General features: G+C 41.0%; 1 protein-coding gene across 4 annotated transcripts in view; it reads right to left on the reverse strand.

Moving 5' to 3' along the window:
• sema5a (sema domain, seven thrombospondin repeats (type 1 and type 1-like), transmembrane domain (TM) and short cytoplasmic domain, (semaphorin) 5A) overlaps positions 1-16,029 on the reverse strand; it is a 236,376-nt gene that overhangs the window by 113,479 nt on the left and 106,868 nt on the right. For all 4 annotated transcript variants that reach the window (XM_060824788.1, XM_060824787.1, XM_060824786.1 and 1 more), the window contains 2 exons: positions 7,944-8,043; positions 4,982-5,027 (listed from right to left, as the gene is read on the reverse strand). In XM_060824788.1, coding sequence (XP_060680771.1) covers positions 4,982-5,027; positions 7,944-8,043 — 146 coding nt within the window. The remainder of the gene's footprint in view (positions 1-4,981; positions 5,028-7,943; positions 8,044-16,029) is intronic.

Here is a 16,029-nt window from a genome sequence, read left to right on the forward strand (position 1 = left end):
CCACTGATTTCTCAACAACAATCCCAAACAAGCAGACAAAATGCATCCAGAAACCCTATCCACTCTCCTCTACATCAAAGACATCTCGGGAAATGACTGCCAGAATACTCAGATCTCTTGGTATCATGGAAGCCCACAAACCCACCAACACACTAAAAGAGCAACTAATGAACTTGAAAGACCCTATACAGACAACAAGCAAAACCAATGTCATTTGCAAAATACCTTGCAAGAACTATAACAAAAACTATATTGGACAAACAGGGAGAAAACTAGCCATCAGGATACATGAACATCAACCAGCCACAAAAAGACATGATCCACTCTCACTAGTATCTTTACATACAGATAAGGAAGGTCACCACTTCAACTGGGACAACACATTCATCCTTGGACAAGCCAAACACAGACATGCATGAGAATTCCTAGAAGCATGCTACATCCAACCGGAACTCTATCAACAAACACATTGACTTAAATCCCATTTACCACCCCTGAGAAAAAGAACAGGAAATGACATCATGACAGTAAATGACATCACCACAGGAAATGACATCACCAATGCAAGGAAACCTAAACACATAAATAAAAAGCAGGCCATACCACCCATGCTTCACAGGAGACTCACTGATGATGTTACTGTGTATGGTGACGAAACATTTGAAAACACACTTTCCAGCTCAACGAGCAAACTTTACATTCACACTATAAATATAGGCAAAAGGTTGTTAGATAGTTCAATGGCAAAGTAAGGGGTATAATAGAGAAGAATATATAGGTTGTTTCTACCTTGCCCCTTTCATTTGCTTAAAATCTCTCACATCATTTATCCTTAAGCAAGGTCATTGATCTGTAAAGTAAACCTGGTTTCTCTCGCCACAGATGCTGCTTGCCCTTTTGACTGTTTCTGGTATTTTCAAATTTGAAGCATTCCAAACAGGTAATATTTTGCTTTTGTTAGAAAAATACAGTATGTTTTCACTTAACATAGGCCAAATAGCTGAATGGTTCGCATGACTTTTTTCTGCTTGCATTTTGAGATAAATCCAAAAAGAATTTAAAATTTTCATTGTGCCAAGAGATGATTTATCTGCAAATATTAACATGACTCTAATGACTTAAAGCTGTAATTACAAACCTGAACCACAGGGGTGGATGTAAAACCAATTTTCCACCTACTTGAGAGAATATATTGAGCAAACAATTCAGACTCCAGATTCATTCACAGATTTGCATCAGACCCTGGAATACTGTGACTAAGATACATAGGGTAAACAAAAAAACCTATTAAGTATTTCCCCTTTAAAATGAATTTCTCAGAACTACCAATTTTTGTTTCCCTTCACCTAACTCAATTCAGGACTGGCTTTGAAGATTGACCATCAGTAACGGGTTTGCATGGAGTATACTTCTGAATAAACTACTGCAACATGTCAAATGCTGCTTTTGTCTGAACAAACAGAAACAAAATAGGCAGACACTGGATAGGAAAGCATAAACTCTAACAAACTAAACCCTTTATGCTAATGTGAATTTCTTGCTTCCTTTAATCAATAGGGAACAGTAATACGTTTCAGTGAAGATGTATTTTGTGATATTCAGTCAAGCAGACAAGGACTGTCCCGGGTTTAACCCTTGGCCTGCGCTCACTAATCTTTAAAGCATCTTCAAAATTGCTATCACTGTGATTCTGTAAACAGGCAGAGATACTGAATGTTACGTATTTTTGTTCATTCTTTAAATTCCTTGATAATAACTGGTAACAACAATTGATATAATTAAGAAATTATTGTAATATCATTTCTGTGTGGTGAATATTGCTTGACTTGAATTCAGCTCCTATGGATCTTCATATAAGGAATGAATGTGGAAAGAACGCTGCCATCTAATGGATAGCTGTCTTCACAGCACTGCCAATACCTGGGTGAATTGTTATTTGAGTCATAGAGTCATAGAGATGTACAGCATGGAAACAGACCCTTCGGTCCAACCCATCCATGCCGACCAGATATCCCAACCCAATCTAGTCCCACCTGCCAGCACCCGGCTCATATCCCTCCAAACTCTTCCTGTTCATATACCCATCCAAATGCCTCTCAAATGTTGCAATTGTACCAGCCTCCACCACATCCTCTGGCAGCTCATTCCATACACATAGCTCTGCGTGAAAAGGCTGCCCCTTAGGTCTCTTTTATATCTTTCCCCTCTCACACTAAACCTATGCTGTCTAGTTCTGGACTCCCCGGCCTCAGGGAAAAGACTTTGCCTATTTACCCTATCCATGCCCTTCATAATTTTGTAAACCTCTATAAGATCACCCCTCAGCCTCCAATGCTCCAAGGAAAACAGCCCCAACCTGTTCAGCCACTCCCTGTAGCTCAGATCCTCCAATCCTGGCAACATCCTTGTAGATCTTTTCTGAACCCTTTCAAGTTTCACAACATCTTTCTGATAGGAAGGAGACCAGAATTGCATGAATATTCCAACAGTGGCCTAACCAATGTCCTCTACAGCTGCAACATGACCTCCCAACTCCTATACTCAATACTCTGACCAATACTCTGACCAATAAAGGAAAGCATACCAAACGCCTTCTTCACTATCCTATCTACCTGTGACTCCACTTTCAAGGAACTATGAACCTGCACTCCAAGGTCTCTTTGTTCAGCAACACTCCCTAGGAGTATATAAGTCCAGCTAAGATTTGCTTTCCCAAAATGCAGCACCTCGCATTTGTCTGAATTAAACTCCATCTGCCACTTCTCAGCCCATTGGCCCATCTGTCCAGATCCTGTTGTAATCTGAGGTAACCCTCTTCACTCTCCACTACACCTCCAATTTTGGTGTCATCTGCAAACTTACTAACTGTACCTCTTATGCTCGTGTCCAAATCATTTACGTAAATGACAGAAAGTAGAAGGCCAGCACTGATCTTTGTGGCACTCCACTGGTCACAGGCCTCCAGTCTGAAAAACAACCCTCCACCACCACCCTCTGTCTTCTACCTTTGAGCCAGTTCTGTATCCAAATGGCTAGTTCTCCCTGTATTCCATGAGATCTAACCTGGCTAATCAGTCGGATGGGGAACCTTGTTGGATGCCTTACTGAAGTCCATATAGATCACATCTACTGCTCTGCCCTCATCGATACTCTTTGTTACTTCATCAAAAAAACTCAATCAAGTTTGTGAGACATGAGTTCCCCCGCACAAAGCCATGTTGACTATCCCGAATCAGTCCTTGCCTTTCCAAATACATGTACAACCTATCCCTCAGGATTCCCTCCAACAACTTGCCCACCATCGACGTCAGGCTCACTAGTCTACAGTTCCCTGGCTTGTCTTTACCTCCCTTCTTAAACAGTGACACCACATTTGCCAACCTTCAGTCTTCCGGCACCTCACCTGTGATACAAATATCTCAGCAAGAGGCCCAGTAATCACTTCTCTAGTTTCCCACAGAGTTCTTGGGTACACCTGATCAGGTCCTGGGGATTTATCCACCTTTATCTGTGTCAAGGTATCCAGCACATCCTCGTCTGTAATCTGGACATTTTGCAAGACGTCACCATCTATTTCCCTACAGTCTATATCTTCCATATCCTTTCCCACAGTAAATACTAATGCAAAATATTCATTTAATATCTCCCCCATTTTCTGCGGCTCCACACAAAGGCTACCTTGCTGATCTTTGAGGGGCCCTATTTTCTCCCTAGTTACCCTTTTGTCCTTAATATATTTGTAAAGCCCCTTTGGATCTTCCTCAATTGTATTTGCCAAAGCTATCTCATGTCCCCTGATTTCTCTCTTAAGTATACTCCTACTTTCTTTATACTCTTATTATTAACCTTTTGGTTTCAACACTGCTGATTTCAGTTAAAATTCAAGTATCAAGTAATGAAGTACTGACAGAATGAAAACAAAAGAAAACCCTGGGACCAATATCAACACATTCCTGATTTTAAAGCTGGGCTATTTTCTTCAGGAACCAAATATGTAACAACTTTATAAAAGAAAATGCAATTTTGATCATTCAGAAAGCTACCAAAACAAGAAATAATACCTGGGGTTGGAATTTCATTCTCTAAACAGAGTAGTTAAGAATGGGGTGTGCCATGAATTTTGCACTCCTAGCTGGTGTGCCAGCCAGACTATTGGTACATTTCTGTCGCTGGTCTATTTTTAGTGAGATTGCTTGCTGGAATGGTAGTGAGTGGTAGCTTGCTGCCAGTGACAGATAGTCATTAAGATAAACTAAAATACCAATTGAGGGCACTCATCATGTGGGCCCCGCCAAGGCTGCAATGTGCTATGGATGGAGGCAGCCTCCCAGTGACAGTCGCAGGAGGCAAGGAGGCCTCCTTTAACTACCTCTCCTTCCATCCCTCCAAACCCTTCCCTACTTCCCCATTGATTGCCTGGCAGCTGTGGAAATATTTTATTTTTAAACTTCCCAAGGTATTTAAAGAGCATTCCCCATCTATATTAGCAACAGCCCCCTTTCTTGACGGGTTTTCCAACTAACAACAGCATTGGGTATTTTCATTGGCTCTCTTGGTTGCACAGCTCACCAGCTATCCCAAACTGGATGAGGTTTCCAGTGAGTTCACGTTCTGGAAAATCCCCTCCATAGTCTGACCATAGCCATTTCCAGGATGCCAACCTGGTATACAGGATGGTCTTGGAATAGGACTCTGGAAAGAAAATCGAGGCCTGGTCTCTTTAATGTGACTTGTGTAGGCCCAAAATAAGATGGAACATACTGACTGATGCCTTGAAGTCATATTTATGCCTTTTCAACTTGTTGTCATCAATGATGGGAAACATCTCTGGTGTGAGAACCTACTTGGAGATCAGAAGCAGGGGAATAGATGCTGCTTTTCTGTGAAATACTTGTACATTGATCAAAGTACTTGCCAAAAATGTTACCTTAACATCAAACATTACTCCTGCTCAAGTAAAACACAAACACATTTCACACACCTGAATTAATGTCAGATCCTCCAGTTTTAGCCTGAAGAGGTAGTTTCTGCAAGCAATAAGATTTACATGATGAGTGGTCTTTTTGAAAGTGAGGGACGCTCAATGAAACTAACATTTTCTGCAACACAAACACAGATTCAAATTAATTCCATGTACTAATCACTTCATTGCAACTAAATTAACTCTGAGGCAATAAAAGCAAAGTTTCCAGGAACAGCAAAATCCCACAACAAAATGTTCATTTTAAAATGCCCATTGAAAAATCAGACTATTTCTTGTTACTCTAAGAGAGGGGCTTTGCCACTGTGGTGTACCTTGTGTACTTCAGTTCTGATGAAAGGGATATTGGAGAATGGAAAATTAACAGCGAGGAGAAAGAAATGGTTATAATGGAAAGTTTAAAAAAATTGGAACCTTTTTCGCTGAAGCAGAGGCATTTCAAGAAGATCAAAGAGATTTCCAAATTATGGAAAGTTTTGAGGTGAATAATGAAAAATTGCTTCCATATGTTGGTAAACAAGGGAATATGTACTCAGGATTATAACCAGGGAACAAGGAAGAAATTAGAGGAAGCTTTGCATATAACAGATTATTAAAACTACTAATATTTGCCTGCAAGTGATCTTTGAAGCAGGGTCTATAATATGATTTAAAAGGGAACGTAAAGTATTTGAAGAGAAATGATGTAAAAGGATATGGGGAACAGGGAGGGAAAAGAGGTTACAGTCAACTGACCATATTGAAGACATACTGATGGCAGAGACATGAACACTTTGTTGCATATTCAATGACCTTGACATTAACTCCCCAATGATGTAGTTAAGAAGATTTGGGGCAGAAAAGTTTTAAAAGTGGTGGATGTCAATGAGACGTTGGCTCCCCAATAGAGAAGTCAGCGGTTTCATTAATTACAGGTTGTTCTGCTATAACGCATGTTTTGTTAATGTGAATTCACTATAATGCGATCAATGAATTCCAAACACGTTCAATTGTGCAAACTTTTAAAGCATGTATTGGTTATAACGCCATTCTAGAAATGGTGATTTTCTTACGACACGGAATTGCACGAGAACAGAATTTCTGTGTTATAGCAGAACTGACTGTAATTTAAATTGCTCTGCTAACCACCGTCAATCTTTCCAATTCACAATCTCGCCTCACACTGTTCCCCCTGTCTCTGATTCCCAACCTATGCTCTCCTCCCCTCCCAATTGTCCAAGATCATCCCCAAGTGGTCCAGCTATGGATTCCTCTTGCTTGTGTTCCTATGGCCAAGCTGTCCTTTTGGACTGCCAATTGAAAGGTAGGCATCAAAATGTTCTCGAGGATATACTAACAAGATCAGCAGAGCCTCCACTTCTCCAGGATTTCAACTGTTTTCAGTCTCCCCCAGATCCTCCCTACAAATGTGAGTGCCTCTGATATAGGTGTCCAATTAACTAAGTTGCCAGTAAGCACATCCAAGACTGAAATATAAGAACAAAATCTCATGGCCACTCTACCTTCATTTCATCTGAATAAACATATTCTTGGTCATGTTCTGACATCTACTCATGAAGCCTAAATGATATAATTGAAAGTGGAGCAGATTTGGTCACATGTAAGTTTGGGCTGATCAATCTTATTTCCTTATTTGCATATAACAGCAAAATGTTGTAATACTACTGTTCAAAATAATTTCAACAGCACAACATATCTGAGCATGTAAAGGCAACATGGTTTCTTGTCTCTTTAGGTGAAATGAAAAATGCTGTTTATTGGCACACATTCTTTTGTTCTATGGGATATATGTTTAGTAGTTTGCCACTCCTGCCTTTTGGTAAGAAAATAAACATTTTGACCAGGTTGGGGCATCTTTGCAACTTCACATCTACATTGATTGACATCATGGAGACAACAAATTTTATGAAGTAACTTACACCTCAGTTATTTGGAGGGCTAGCAAGCGACCTGAAATGTGACTGACAGCTTTATGTGGCTTAGAATCCTATCCCAGGCCACCCCATTCACTCTATCAATTCTCCAGTTGAAGACAACTTGAATCATATTTACAGAATTTACTTTCTTCTCACCCAGTCAGAGACTTTGTTTCATTGGGTGGAAAGGTGTGGAATAAACCCAGGATGGAAAAGGTTGAACTCGTACATTTCCTCTCAAAAATGATTAAGGTCTCTAATTGATCCTCTAGGTAAAGATCATTTCAGAGTCTCATCACACCATATCATTCAACCTGCAGCAAACAGGGCCACATCACGTATGCCAGGTATATCCTGCCAAGATAGTGGGAAGGTCCCTTCTACTTGGGCAATCCATTCCCAAAGGGGATATCTGCTGGAGGTGATGACATTTCCCTGCATTAAATTATAATCCCACCATCCCCACCTCAATACGACCTCCCACTTCCAATTGCCATTGCTCTTGATGACGCTGCTAGTACTGGAGAGCAGTGAGTCTCTGATTGGAGGGCCCTAATCCCGATCACTTCAGTGCCTGAGTGGTGCTAATTCAGGATGGGACTGAAGCAGGGAATGCCTACAGAGAGGATGCCAGCTGCTGTTCAGCCAATGGATGGTCCAGCATCACGCCCATCAAATCAGCTCATTATTCCCAGACAAGAAGCAATATTTCCCAAGCAAGTGAAAAGACAGTAATAACATTGTTAGGTCTGTTATACTAATTATCTTCATTTAGTATTAAAGGTGTGATGCTAATAGAAAAAGTACAAATAGATTGTCAAAAAACATCGATATCCAAGCTCTGAAAGCACAGAAGTTACTTTAAATAACATCTTACAAACATTCAAGACTGAACTGGGTTGAAAAGAGCAGTCAAGTGAACCTGAATGTTCTGAGACTTAAAATAAATGGCATTCAAGATGGAATCTACAAACCTCAGTAAAGTCATCTTTCTAAAATGTCAATGACAGTCTTAAGTAAGAAAATAAATAAGTAAAGCAGTTTACTTTGCTCCAACGATGAGTTCTTTTTGGCTCGGGTCAAAGATCAGCTGTGAATAGTCTGTTACATCTGCAGCTTGAAATGTGTGCAGCCACGGTGCAATATCTGAGAAGAAAGTAGAAATATCCGTAACCAAGCTGGCAACAAATTACACGGGAGGTGATCAATAGACTCCTGTCAATATCTGTAATTGAAATGCAGTGAACTGAATTAATAAATCCTGACAGGAGACCTCTGGATACAAGGCATGTCACTGAATGTGCCAGAACCGTGCCCTAAGTTTACATCAATCTGTTACAGAAGTGTCTGTCCTGACAGAATTACATCAACATTATCACCCAGGCGCCAGCTCCATCAAACCCTGAGAGACTGTATTAAAGCTCAGTGGGACAAGCAAGGGAAAACTTCCAAATGTACTACAGCTTAGCAAAAATTCAACAGACAAGGTTAAAAGTGTATTTTTTAAAATCCAACCAGTTTCACGATTTCCAAATCGCTTGAAACGTTTTCCTGCCTTTCTTGGAACATTTGTGAGAAAGCCACTAGGAGGATATTCTTCAGGACTTCTTAAATTACCGGGTAGACCTATTTGAGAAAATTATATGATGGTTTTGAACAACAAGTCTAAGCGTTTGTAACCCCCAATTTGAACTTAATTTCAAGCACTATTTGTCTGACTAGGTAAAACATTCAACTTAACAGCTATACTGTTGGCTGTAAGACTATCTATTAGCAGTAGAGATCTGCCAGTTTCTTTTTAAATGCTTTCTGCAGCCCACGACTTTGAACACTACAACTGAATTGCTGTAGACAAGGTTGTTTCTCCTGCAACAAGACATATTTTTGCAATTAATCTGAGGCTCCAACTAAATCTGTCTCACTTCAGGTCTCTTGCTGTTTCTATTTCATCAGGTTCATTAATATTCTTGTTTGAAAAGGAATACCTCAATCCTATCTCCAGGGGTCCATCACTGTCAGTTTGGTACACACTGGTTATTTACTGCTCAGTTCATAATTAACTTTCCAGGCAATGCTCAAAATTTTGCTTCAAACTCTCAGGTTTCTTATATTATCCCAAAAACACCTCTCATTTTTTTCATTAGAAATTAGAGCAAAAATAATGGCTCTATCAGCCATTAAAATTTGGGAAAGCATTACTGACGGAACTAATTACAGATTAGAATATCAGATTCTAATTTTCTTCTGATATTTCACCTCAGGAAATTTCAAGTGGAAATTGGGAGTTCAGTAAACATGCAGGAAAGAGACACAAGAGAGAGAAGGCTTCAAATTCCGCTTTGATCAATCCCCCAACTTCAGACATCCCACTGACAGGACCATACAGCAAGTGAAAAAGGAAACACCAACCTAAACTCTACATGAAGACAATGTACTAGATATAAGCAATCATTTGGAGAACTATTTACAATCAAATCATTCCGTAGAACATGAAAATAACCACAAATGAAACTCAATACAATGATTAGGCAAGCTCTCTGGATTTCTGGTCACTTGACTGAAAATAAGCTTGGAGTTCATGCCTGGATTTTCTTTTTGCAGAATAGCAATGAAACAAGTGAGAGATTAGGCAGTGGTCAAGGAGGCGGTGGAGGTGGGTACAATTATAACATTTAAAAGGCTTTTGGATGGGTATATGAATAGGAAGGGTTTAGAGGGATATGGGCCAGGTGCTGGCAAATGGGACTCAATTGATTTAGGATATCTAGCCGGCATGGACGAGTTGGACCGAAGGATCTGTTTCTATTCTGTACATCTCTATGAATCTATGGTCATTTCCCCAACCCAACCCTGATATTTCTCCGATAAGCACTCTGGTTGGCTGGCAGATACTACTTCTTTGCACTTTCCAGCATGTGCAAATCATGGAAACGTGACAAAACACACCAAGTTGCCCCGGCATTTTTCAAAAACGCACAACAAAAAGCTTCCTTGTACTGTTGCTCCTTCACTTGGACTCTGATGATAAGAATCACTGGGGGAATAATAAAAGCCTTCCTAGTGTCACTCTTTGGGCAAGAGGATCTCCACCTGAGATCAGTTAACTATAAAGGGGCTCTTCTGGTGTGGTAGCAGCATCCCTATCTTTGAGCCAGGAGGGCTGCGTTAATGTCCCACCTGCTCCAGAAGTCTGAACAGAAAATATCTCAATTTCCATTGTCAGTCTGTACCTATATAATTGATTCCAGCAGGAATAGTAAATTGGCCTCACTATTCCCAATTGGAAGGGATTAAAAAAAACATTTCCGCCTCCGTTGCTTCTACTGGAAATTACTCCAGATGAAGGCAGAATTGTACTTCACTATGCTGAGTAATTTGGCTTTAACTATCTTGCTTTACATGAAACATGAAGTAATGGATACCCACAATTATAGATAAGGCACTTTTGTGTGGCAGCTGTGATGCTGGGGACCACTGGATGAGGCTGAGATGGATCATCCACTTGGCACGTTTGGCTGAAGATTGTCAACGATGTTTCAGCCTAATCTTTTACACTATGTGTTGGGCTCTTCTGCAATTGGGGATGGGGATATTTATGGAGCATCCTCCACCAGTGAGCTGTTTAACTGTCCACCATTCACAACTGGATGTGGTAGGACTGCAGAGCTTAGATCTGATCTGTTGATTGTGGGATCATTTAGCTCTATCACTTGCTGTTTATGCTATTTGTATGCAAGTACTCCTGTTTTTTAGCTTCACTTTGTTGACACATCATTGTTAGGTATGCCTAGTACTGCACCGGACATGCCCTCCTACACTTTCATTGAACCGGTGTCAACTAAAACAATGGAATCTTGTGATTTCGTTCTCTGAGTAATTTCCTGGAATCTCAAACTTTGTCGACTGTGATGAAAGGTTACCAGGCCCTGGCCAGACTGTAATATAAATTTAGCAATCTTATCAGATATCATAACAACCTTCCTGATCATCACTTGTAAGAGCAAAGCAAGCTAGAAAAGCACTACAATACAGACATTGCCTGGTATTTCTTGTGCATGTCACAAATCATCCAGGCTTTAACATGTGTTACTGCTTCCTTTTCTGGATGGAGCCTAGAATTCCCAACCTGTCAGTCATCGTGTAAGCACAGTTAACAGAAGCTCAGCAGCTAAAGGAAGGCTCTCAGAGAAACAGAAGATGGACAATCAATGTTGCCTCTCCAGCAACACCCAAATTCTGAGAACAAGTTTTAAAAAAAAAACACCTTTACAAAGCTGTTCATCTCAGCTTACTTTGTCAAATTTTGTTTTAGTTGCTTTTGCTTTTACTGACTCTTAGGCTGTTTCCCCTTTCCCTTCTTCAAACATATTTTCAGAGATCATGTCTCTCTAAGTTGAAGGGAAATATAATCAAATAGAGTCAAATACATTTTTAAATGATTGTCACTGGAAATTGATAGATCTGGCAGGTATACAAAAATATACTCAACAATTGACAATTAGTTTTCAACTCAGCTACTGCAATCTTGTTATTTTGCAGACAATGACATTCTACCACATACCGAAATGTGTCACAGGTCCAAACCCACAACGTGCTTTAATTTATAGCCACAATAAAGATCAAGAAAGGGGCAAATCATTCTAAACAAAATAAACATACAGACATATGATCTAGGAGCAGGAGGGAAGCCCTAGTTCCCTCAAACCAGTTCCATTATTCACTGATATCATGGCTGATCTGAAAACTTTCACCCCTTTGCTTTGTTAAGAATCTAACTATCACTGGCATAAAAATACTCAAATACCCTGTTTTAACCAACGTTGGAGGAAAGAGTGCCTAATGTTCATCACCCTCTTTGAGAAAAATGTTCTCCCTGACACTTGGAACATTGAGTACAATTCTGGTAGCTCTTCTACAGAAAGGATGTTGTTAAACTTGAAAGGGTGCAGAAAGGTTTTGCAAGGATGTTACCGAGACTGGAGGATTTCAGTTATAGGAAGAAACTGCACAGACTGGCGCATTTTTCAGAGGCTTATAGCAATTTATAAAATCATGGAGGGGCTTAGATAGGGTGAAGAGTCAAGGTTTTTTTCCTAGGGTGAGGGAGCTCAGAACTAGATGGCATAGGTTTAGGGTAAAAGGGGAAAAATTTTAAAAAGACCTGAGGGGTAATTTTTTCATGCACAGGGTGATGTGTGTATGGAATGAGTTCAGAGGAAGTAGAGGAGTCTGGTATAATTACAACATTGAAAAGGCATCTGGATGGATATATGAATAGGAAGATGCTTCTGGGCCAAATGCTGAAAATTGGGATGAGGTCGTATTGGGATGTCTGGTCAGTCCAGACAAGTTGGTCCAAAGGGTTTGTTTCCATGCTGCATGACTCGGAGGTTCAATGACGAAATGACAAAGCTCTTTTTTTGCGACCAGTGACACCTAGTCCTATTTTTCCCAGAAGAGGAAATATCTTTTCCACAGCTAGCCTGAGAAAATCCCTCAGGATTTTATAGGTTGCAATCAAGATGAGACTTGCTCTGCTAAACTCCAGTGAATACAAGCTTTGCACATTACAGTGTCTCAGTTGCAGACTTTATATGAACTAAATCCTCCCTGTCATTTCTCCAGGTAATGCCTCATTGCCCTGGTAGAAGGCTTTAATGCATTTGAGCAAAGTGCATTATCTCTGTACCAGGTTGAAGCAATGTGTATCTATACAAGGTTGCCGGGTTTTCTCATTAATAAATGATCATTTGTCTTTTTATTCCTCTTCTCGCTTGCTGCTTACATTGCTGAATAAATGGTAAGCAATTTGTTTCCAAATCTCTGCCAGCTTGGTAAGATGCCATTTCAAATTTCCTACCATGTGATTGTTCAACTTTTCCTGCTTAATATTTAAACATAGACCAAACAATCACAGCTCCGCTTTGCTCTCTCTGGTGTTATTGCTACACAAATGGCTAAGTTTCAGATTAGCTCAGTTGATTCACCTCCAACAACTGAATCAGAAAGCAGTGACACTGCTGGGAGCCAAAAGCTGCATTGATTGAACAATAACTCTGAGATGAGACCTCAAAGAATAGCAGGCAGTTAGCTGGCTGATTGTCACTTGATTGTGTCAGGTCCTCCAAAAAAGGTGAAAGTGAGGTCTGCAGATGCTGGAGATCAGAGCTTAAAAATGTGTTGCTGGGAAAGCGCAGCAGGTCAGGCAGCATCAAAAGAGCAGGAGAATCGACGTTTCCGGCATAAGCCCTTCTTCATTCCTGAAGAAGGGCTCATGCCCAAAATGTCGATTCTCCTGCTCCTTTGATGCTGCCTGACCTGCTGCGCTTTTCCAGCAATACATTTTTAACCTCCAAAAATAAGGTCACAACAAGTGACTTTCTGGCCAGTGGATGATCACCGACACTGCCATTAAACTGGGCCCAATCTTTCAGTCTGTGATCCAGCAAGTCAACAGAGAGAAACAGATAGAGTAGGGAAAAGAAGGGGTTGCAGTCAGGAGAAAAGAGGAATAATGAAGTAGGATAATGGAAGGAGACAACAGCAGCTTGTTACCTCAGTACAACTCTGAGCAGTGTGCCAGGAACGGGATAAGAGTAACTTAATATTTTTCTAAAAGGCTTGGTTGTATTTTCCCTTTAACACATATCTGTAATTTACTGCTTAATTTCTAAATTACATCCGAGCTTTAACAGAGATATTAAAGTTGTCTACATGACTTCAGTTGAAGTTTATTACCTAAACAAACTAGCTTAAACTGTTCTTTGTCGACCTGAGCTGACTTGACTTGGAGAGGCATCTCAGTGAGACTGAGCACTGAATGTGACTTTGAGCAGTTGGGAGTTTGATAAGTAAGGGAATTCGGAGAAGGGGATGTTCCTTTGCTTTTTCGAACTTTTTCACTCTGTAGAATTTGTTCTTACTCTACAAAAAGGGACGTTGTGAGTATTTAGTAAGTCATCAAGATTTCTAAGGTTTAAAATAATTCAGGAACTGGTGGTAAAATTAATAATTAGTGTAATAAAGGGCAATAAGTAATTGAATAAAATAATTAATTAGTACATTAAAACACACTAAGAATCGCAAGACAGATGATATGCCCGAGTTGTAGCAAATGGGACTTCCTGGATGCTTGTGCATTCCAAAACAAGAATGCTTCTGCAGTAACTGTTTTCCATTTGTAATTGCAATATATCAGGGAATGTGACTAACACTTGGATATTTTGTACCAGGAGCTGATCACATCCCTGAGGATCTCTTGATTTGGTCAGTGATAAGGGGAGGGTGGCAGCAGCTGAGGTGAGTAAGGGAATGCAAAGGGAAAAAGTGCAGGAGCTCATCGTTTGCAGTTGTCCAACAGACTTGAGGTTCTTTTAGCTTGTGAGGGTGCAGAGTGGACGAGTTCACTAACCTCGGTACCCTCATGTAGAATCTATATTAGAGTGGTGCTAGAAAAGCACAGTAGGTCAGGCAACATCCGAGGAGCAGGAAAATCAACGTTTCGGGCAGAAGCTCTTCATCAGGAAAGGATGCCTGCAGTGTGGAGAGATAACTGGGAGGGGGGTGGGGCTTGGTAGAAGGTAGCAAAGAGTACAATGGGTGAATGGGGGTGGGGATGAAGGTGATAGGTCAGAGAGAAGGGTGGAGCGGATAGGTGGGAAGGGAGATTGGCAGGTGGGACAGGTCATGAGGACGGTGCTGAACTGGAAGTTGGAACTGGGGTAAGGTGGGGAGAGGGAAATGAGGAAACTGGTGAAGTCCACATTGATCCCCTGGGGTTGAAGTTTTCTGAGACAGAAGATGAGGCATTCCTCCTCCAGGCGTCAGGTGGTGAGGGAGCGGTGGTGGAGGAGGCCCAAGACTTGCATGTTCTTGGCGGAGTGGTGGTTGGTGGGGGGGAGGAAAGGGAGTTGAAATGTCGCGCCACAGGGCGGTGGGGTTGATTGGTGCTCTGCTAGGAAGCGTCCAGTTCTCCCAACATAGAGGAGAATGCATCGGGAGCAACGGATACAATAAATGACATTGGTGGATGTGCAGGTGAAATTTTGATGGATATGAGAGGCTCCTTTGGGGCCTTCGATGGAGGTGAGTGGGGAGGTGAGGACAAATGTTTTGCAATTTCTGTGGTGGCAGGGGAAGGTGCCAGGAGGGGAAGGTGGGTTGTTGGGGGAGCGTGGACCTGACCAGGTAGTCATGGAAATGTCGATTTTCCTGCTCCTTGGATGCTGCCTGACCTGCTGTGCTTTTCCAGCACCACTCTAATCTAGACTCTGATTTCCAGCATCTGCAGTCCTCACTTTTGCCCTCATGTAGAATGCCACTCCTGTGAGAGGACCATAACTGAATGCAATGGTAGCAGGGGAGAGGGAACTGAAGAAGGATTGACAGTGTTTTCTGCAGAAGAGAGTGAGAATCCAGAGACTGTCCAGTGCCAGGGTTTTGAACTTTTACTCAGGGCTGGATAGGGACTTAAAGTTGAAGGGGAAGGATTTGGTCATTTTATTCCATGTAGGCACCAATGACATAGACATGACAATGATAAAGCTTCTGCTTAATCAATTGAGGAGGTTGCACTAACGTAAGACAGAGAACCTCCAAGACAATAATGTCTGGATTATGATATTAATCACATGCGTATTGACACAGCGTAAATGACATTACAGAAATAAAGGTGTGGCTCAAAGACTGATGGTGTAGAAGAGGGTTCAAGTTCATGTGGCACAGGCACCAGTACCAGGGAAGTGGGAGTTGTACTGTTCTGGCAGTCTCCACATGAACCAAGGTGGGGTTGGTCTTCTAGCAGGCCAAGTAACTTGTCAAATAGAGATAATTTCAAATTAAATAGGGCAATTGATCAAATTTGGGAAGATGTGATAAATCAAAGCATAGAGTCAAGGCAAGCAGAAAAGTATAAATTAGGAAACTGATGAAAGGACCATGATAGAAAACAAAACAGTTTGACTGATAACATAAATAAAAATGAAGAAGTACAATCTGATAGCAATTACAGCCATATATGCTGCCAGATAACATAAACTGGGATCTGAATATGGAAGGGCACATGTCATTTAGGAAGGCATGTCTTTGTTAATTAATTAAGGTATTAGCAGATAGAGTTGAATGGTAAAGTCA

This window comes from Hemiscyllium ocellatum, chromosome 5 (assembly GCF_020745735.1).
Source record: "Hemiscyllium ocellatum isolate sHemOce1 chromosome 5, sHemOce1.pat.X.cur, whole genome shotgun sequence".
NCBI classification, from domain to species: Eukaryota; Metazoa; Chordata; class Chondrichthyes; order Orectolobiformes; family Hemiscylliidae; genus Hemiscyllium; species Hemiscyllium ocellatum.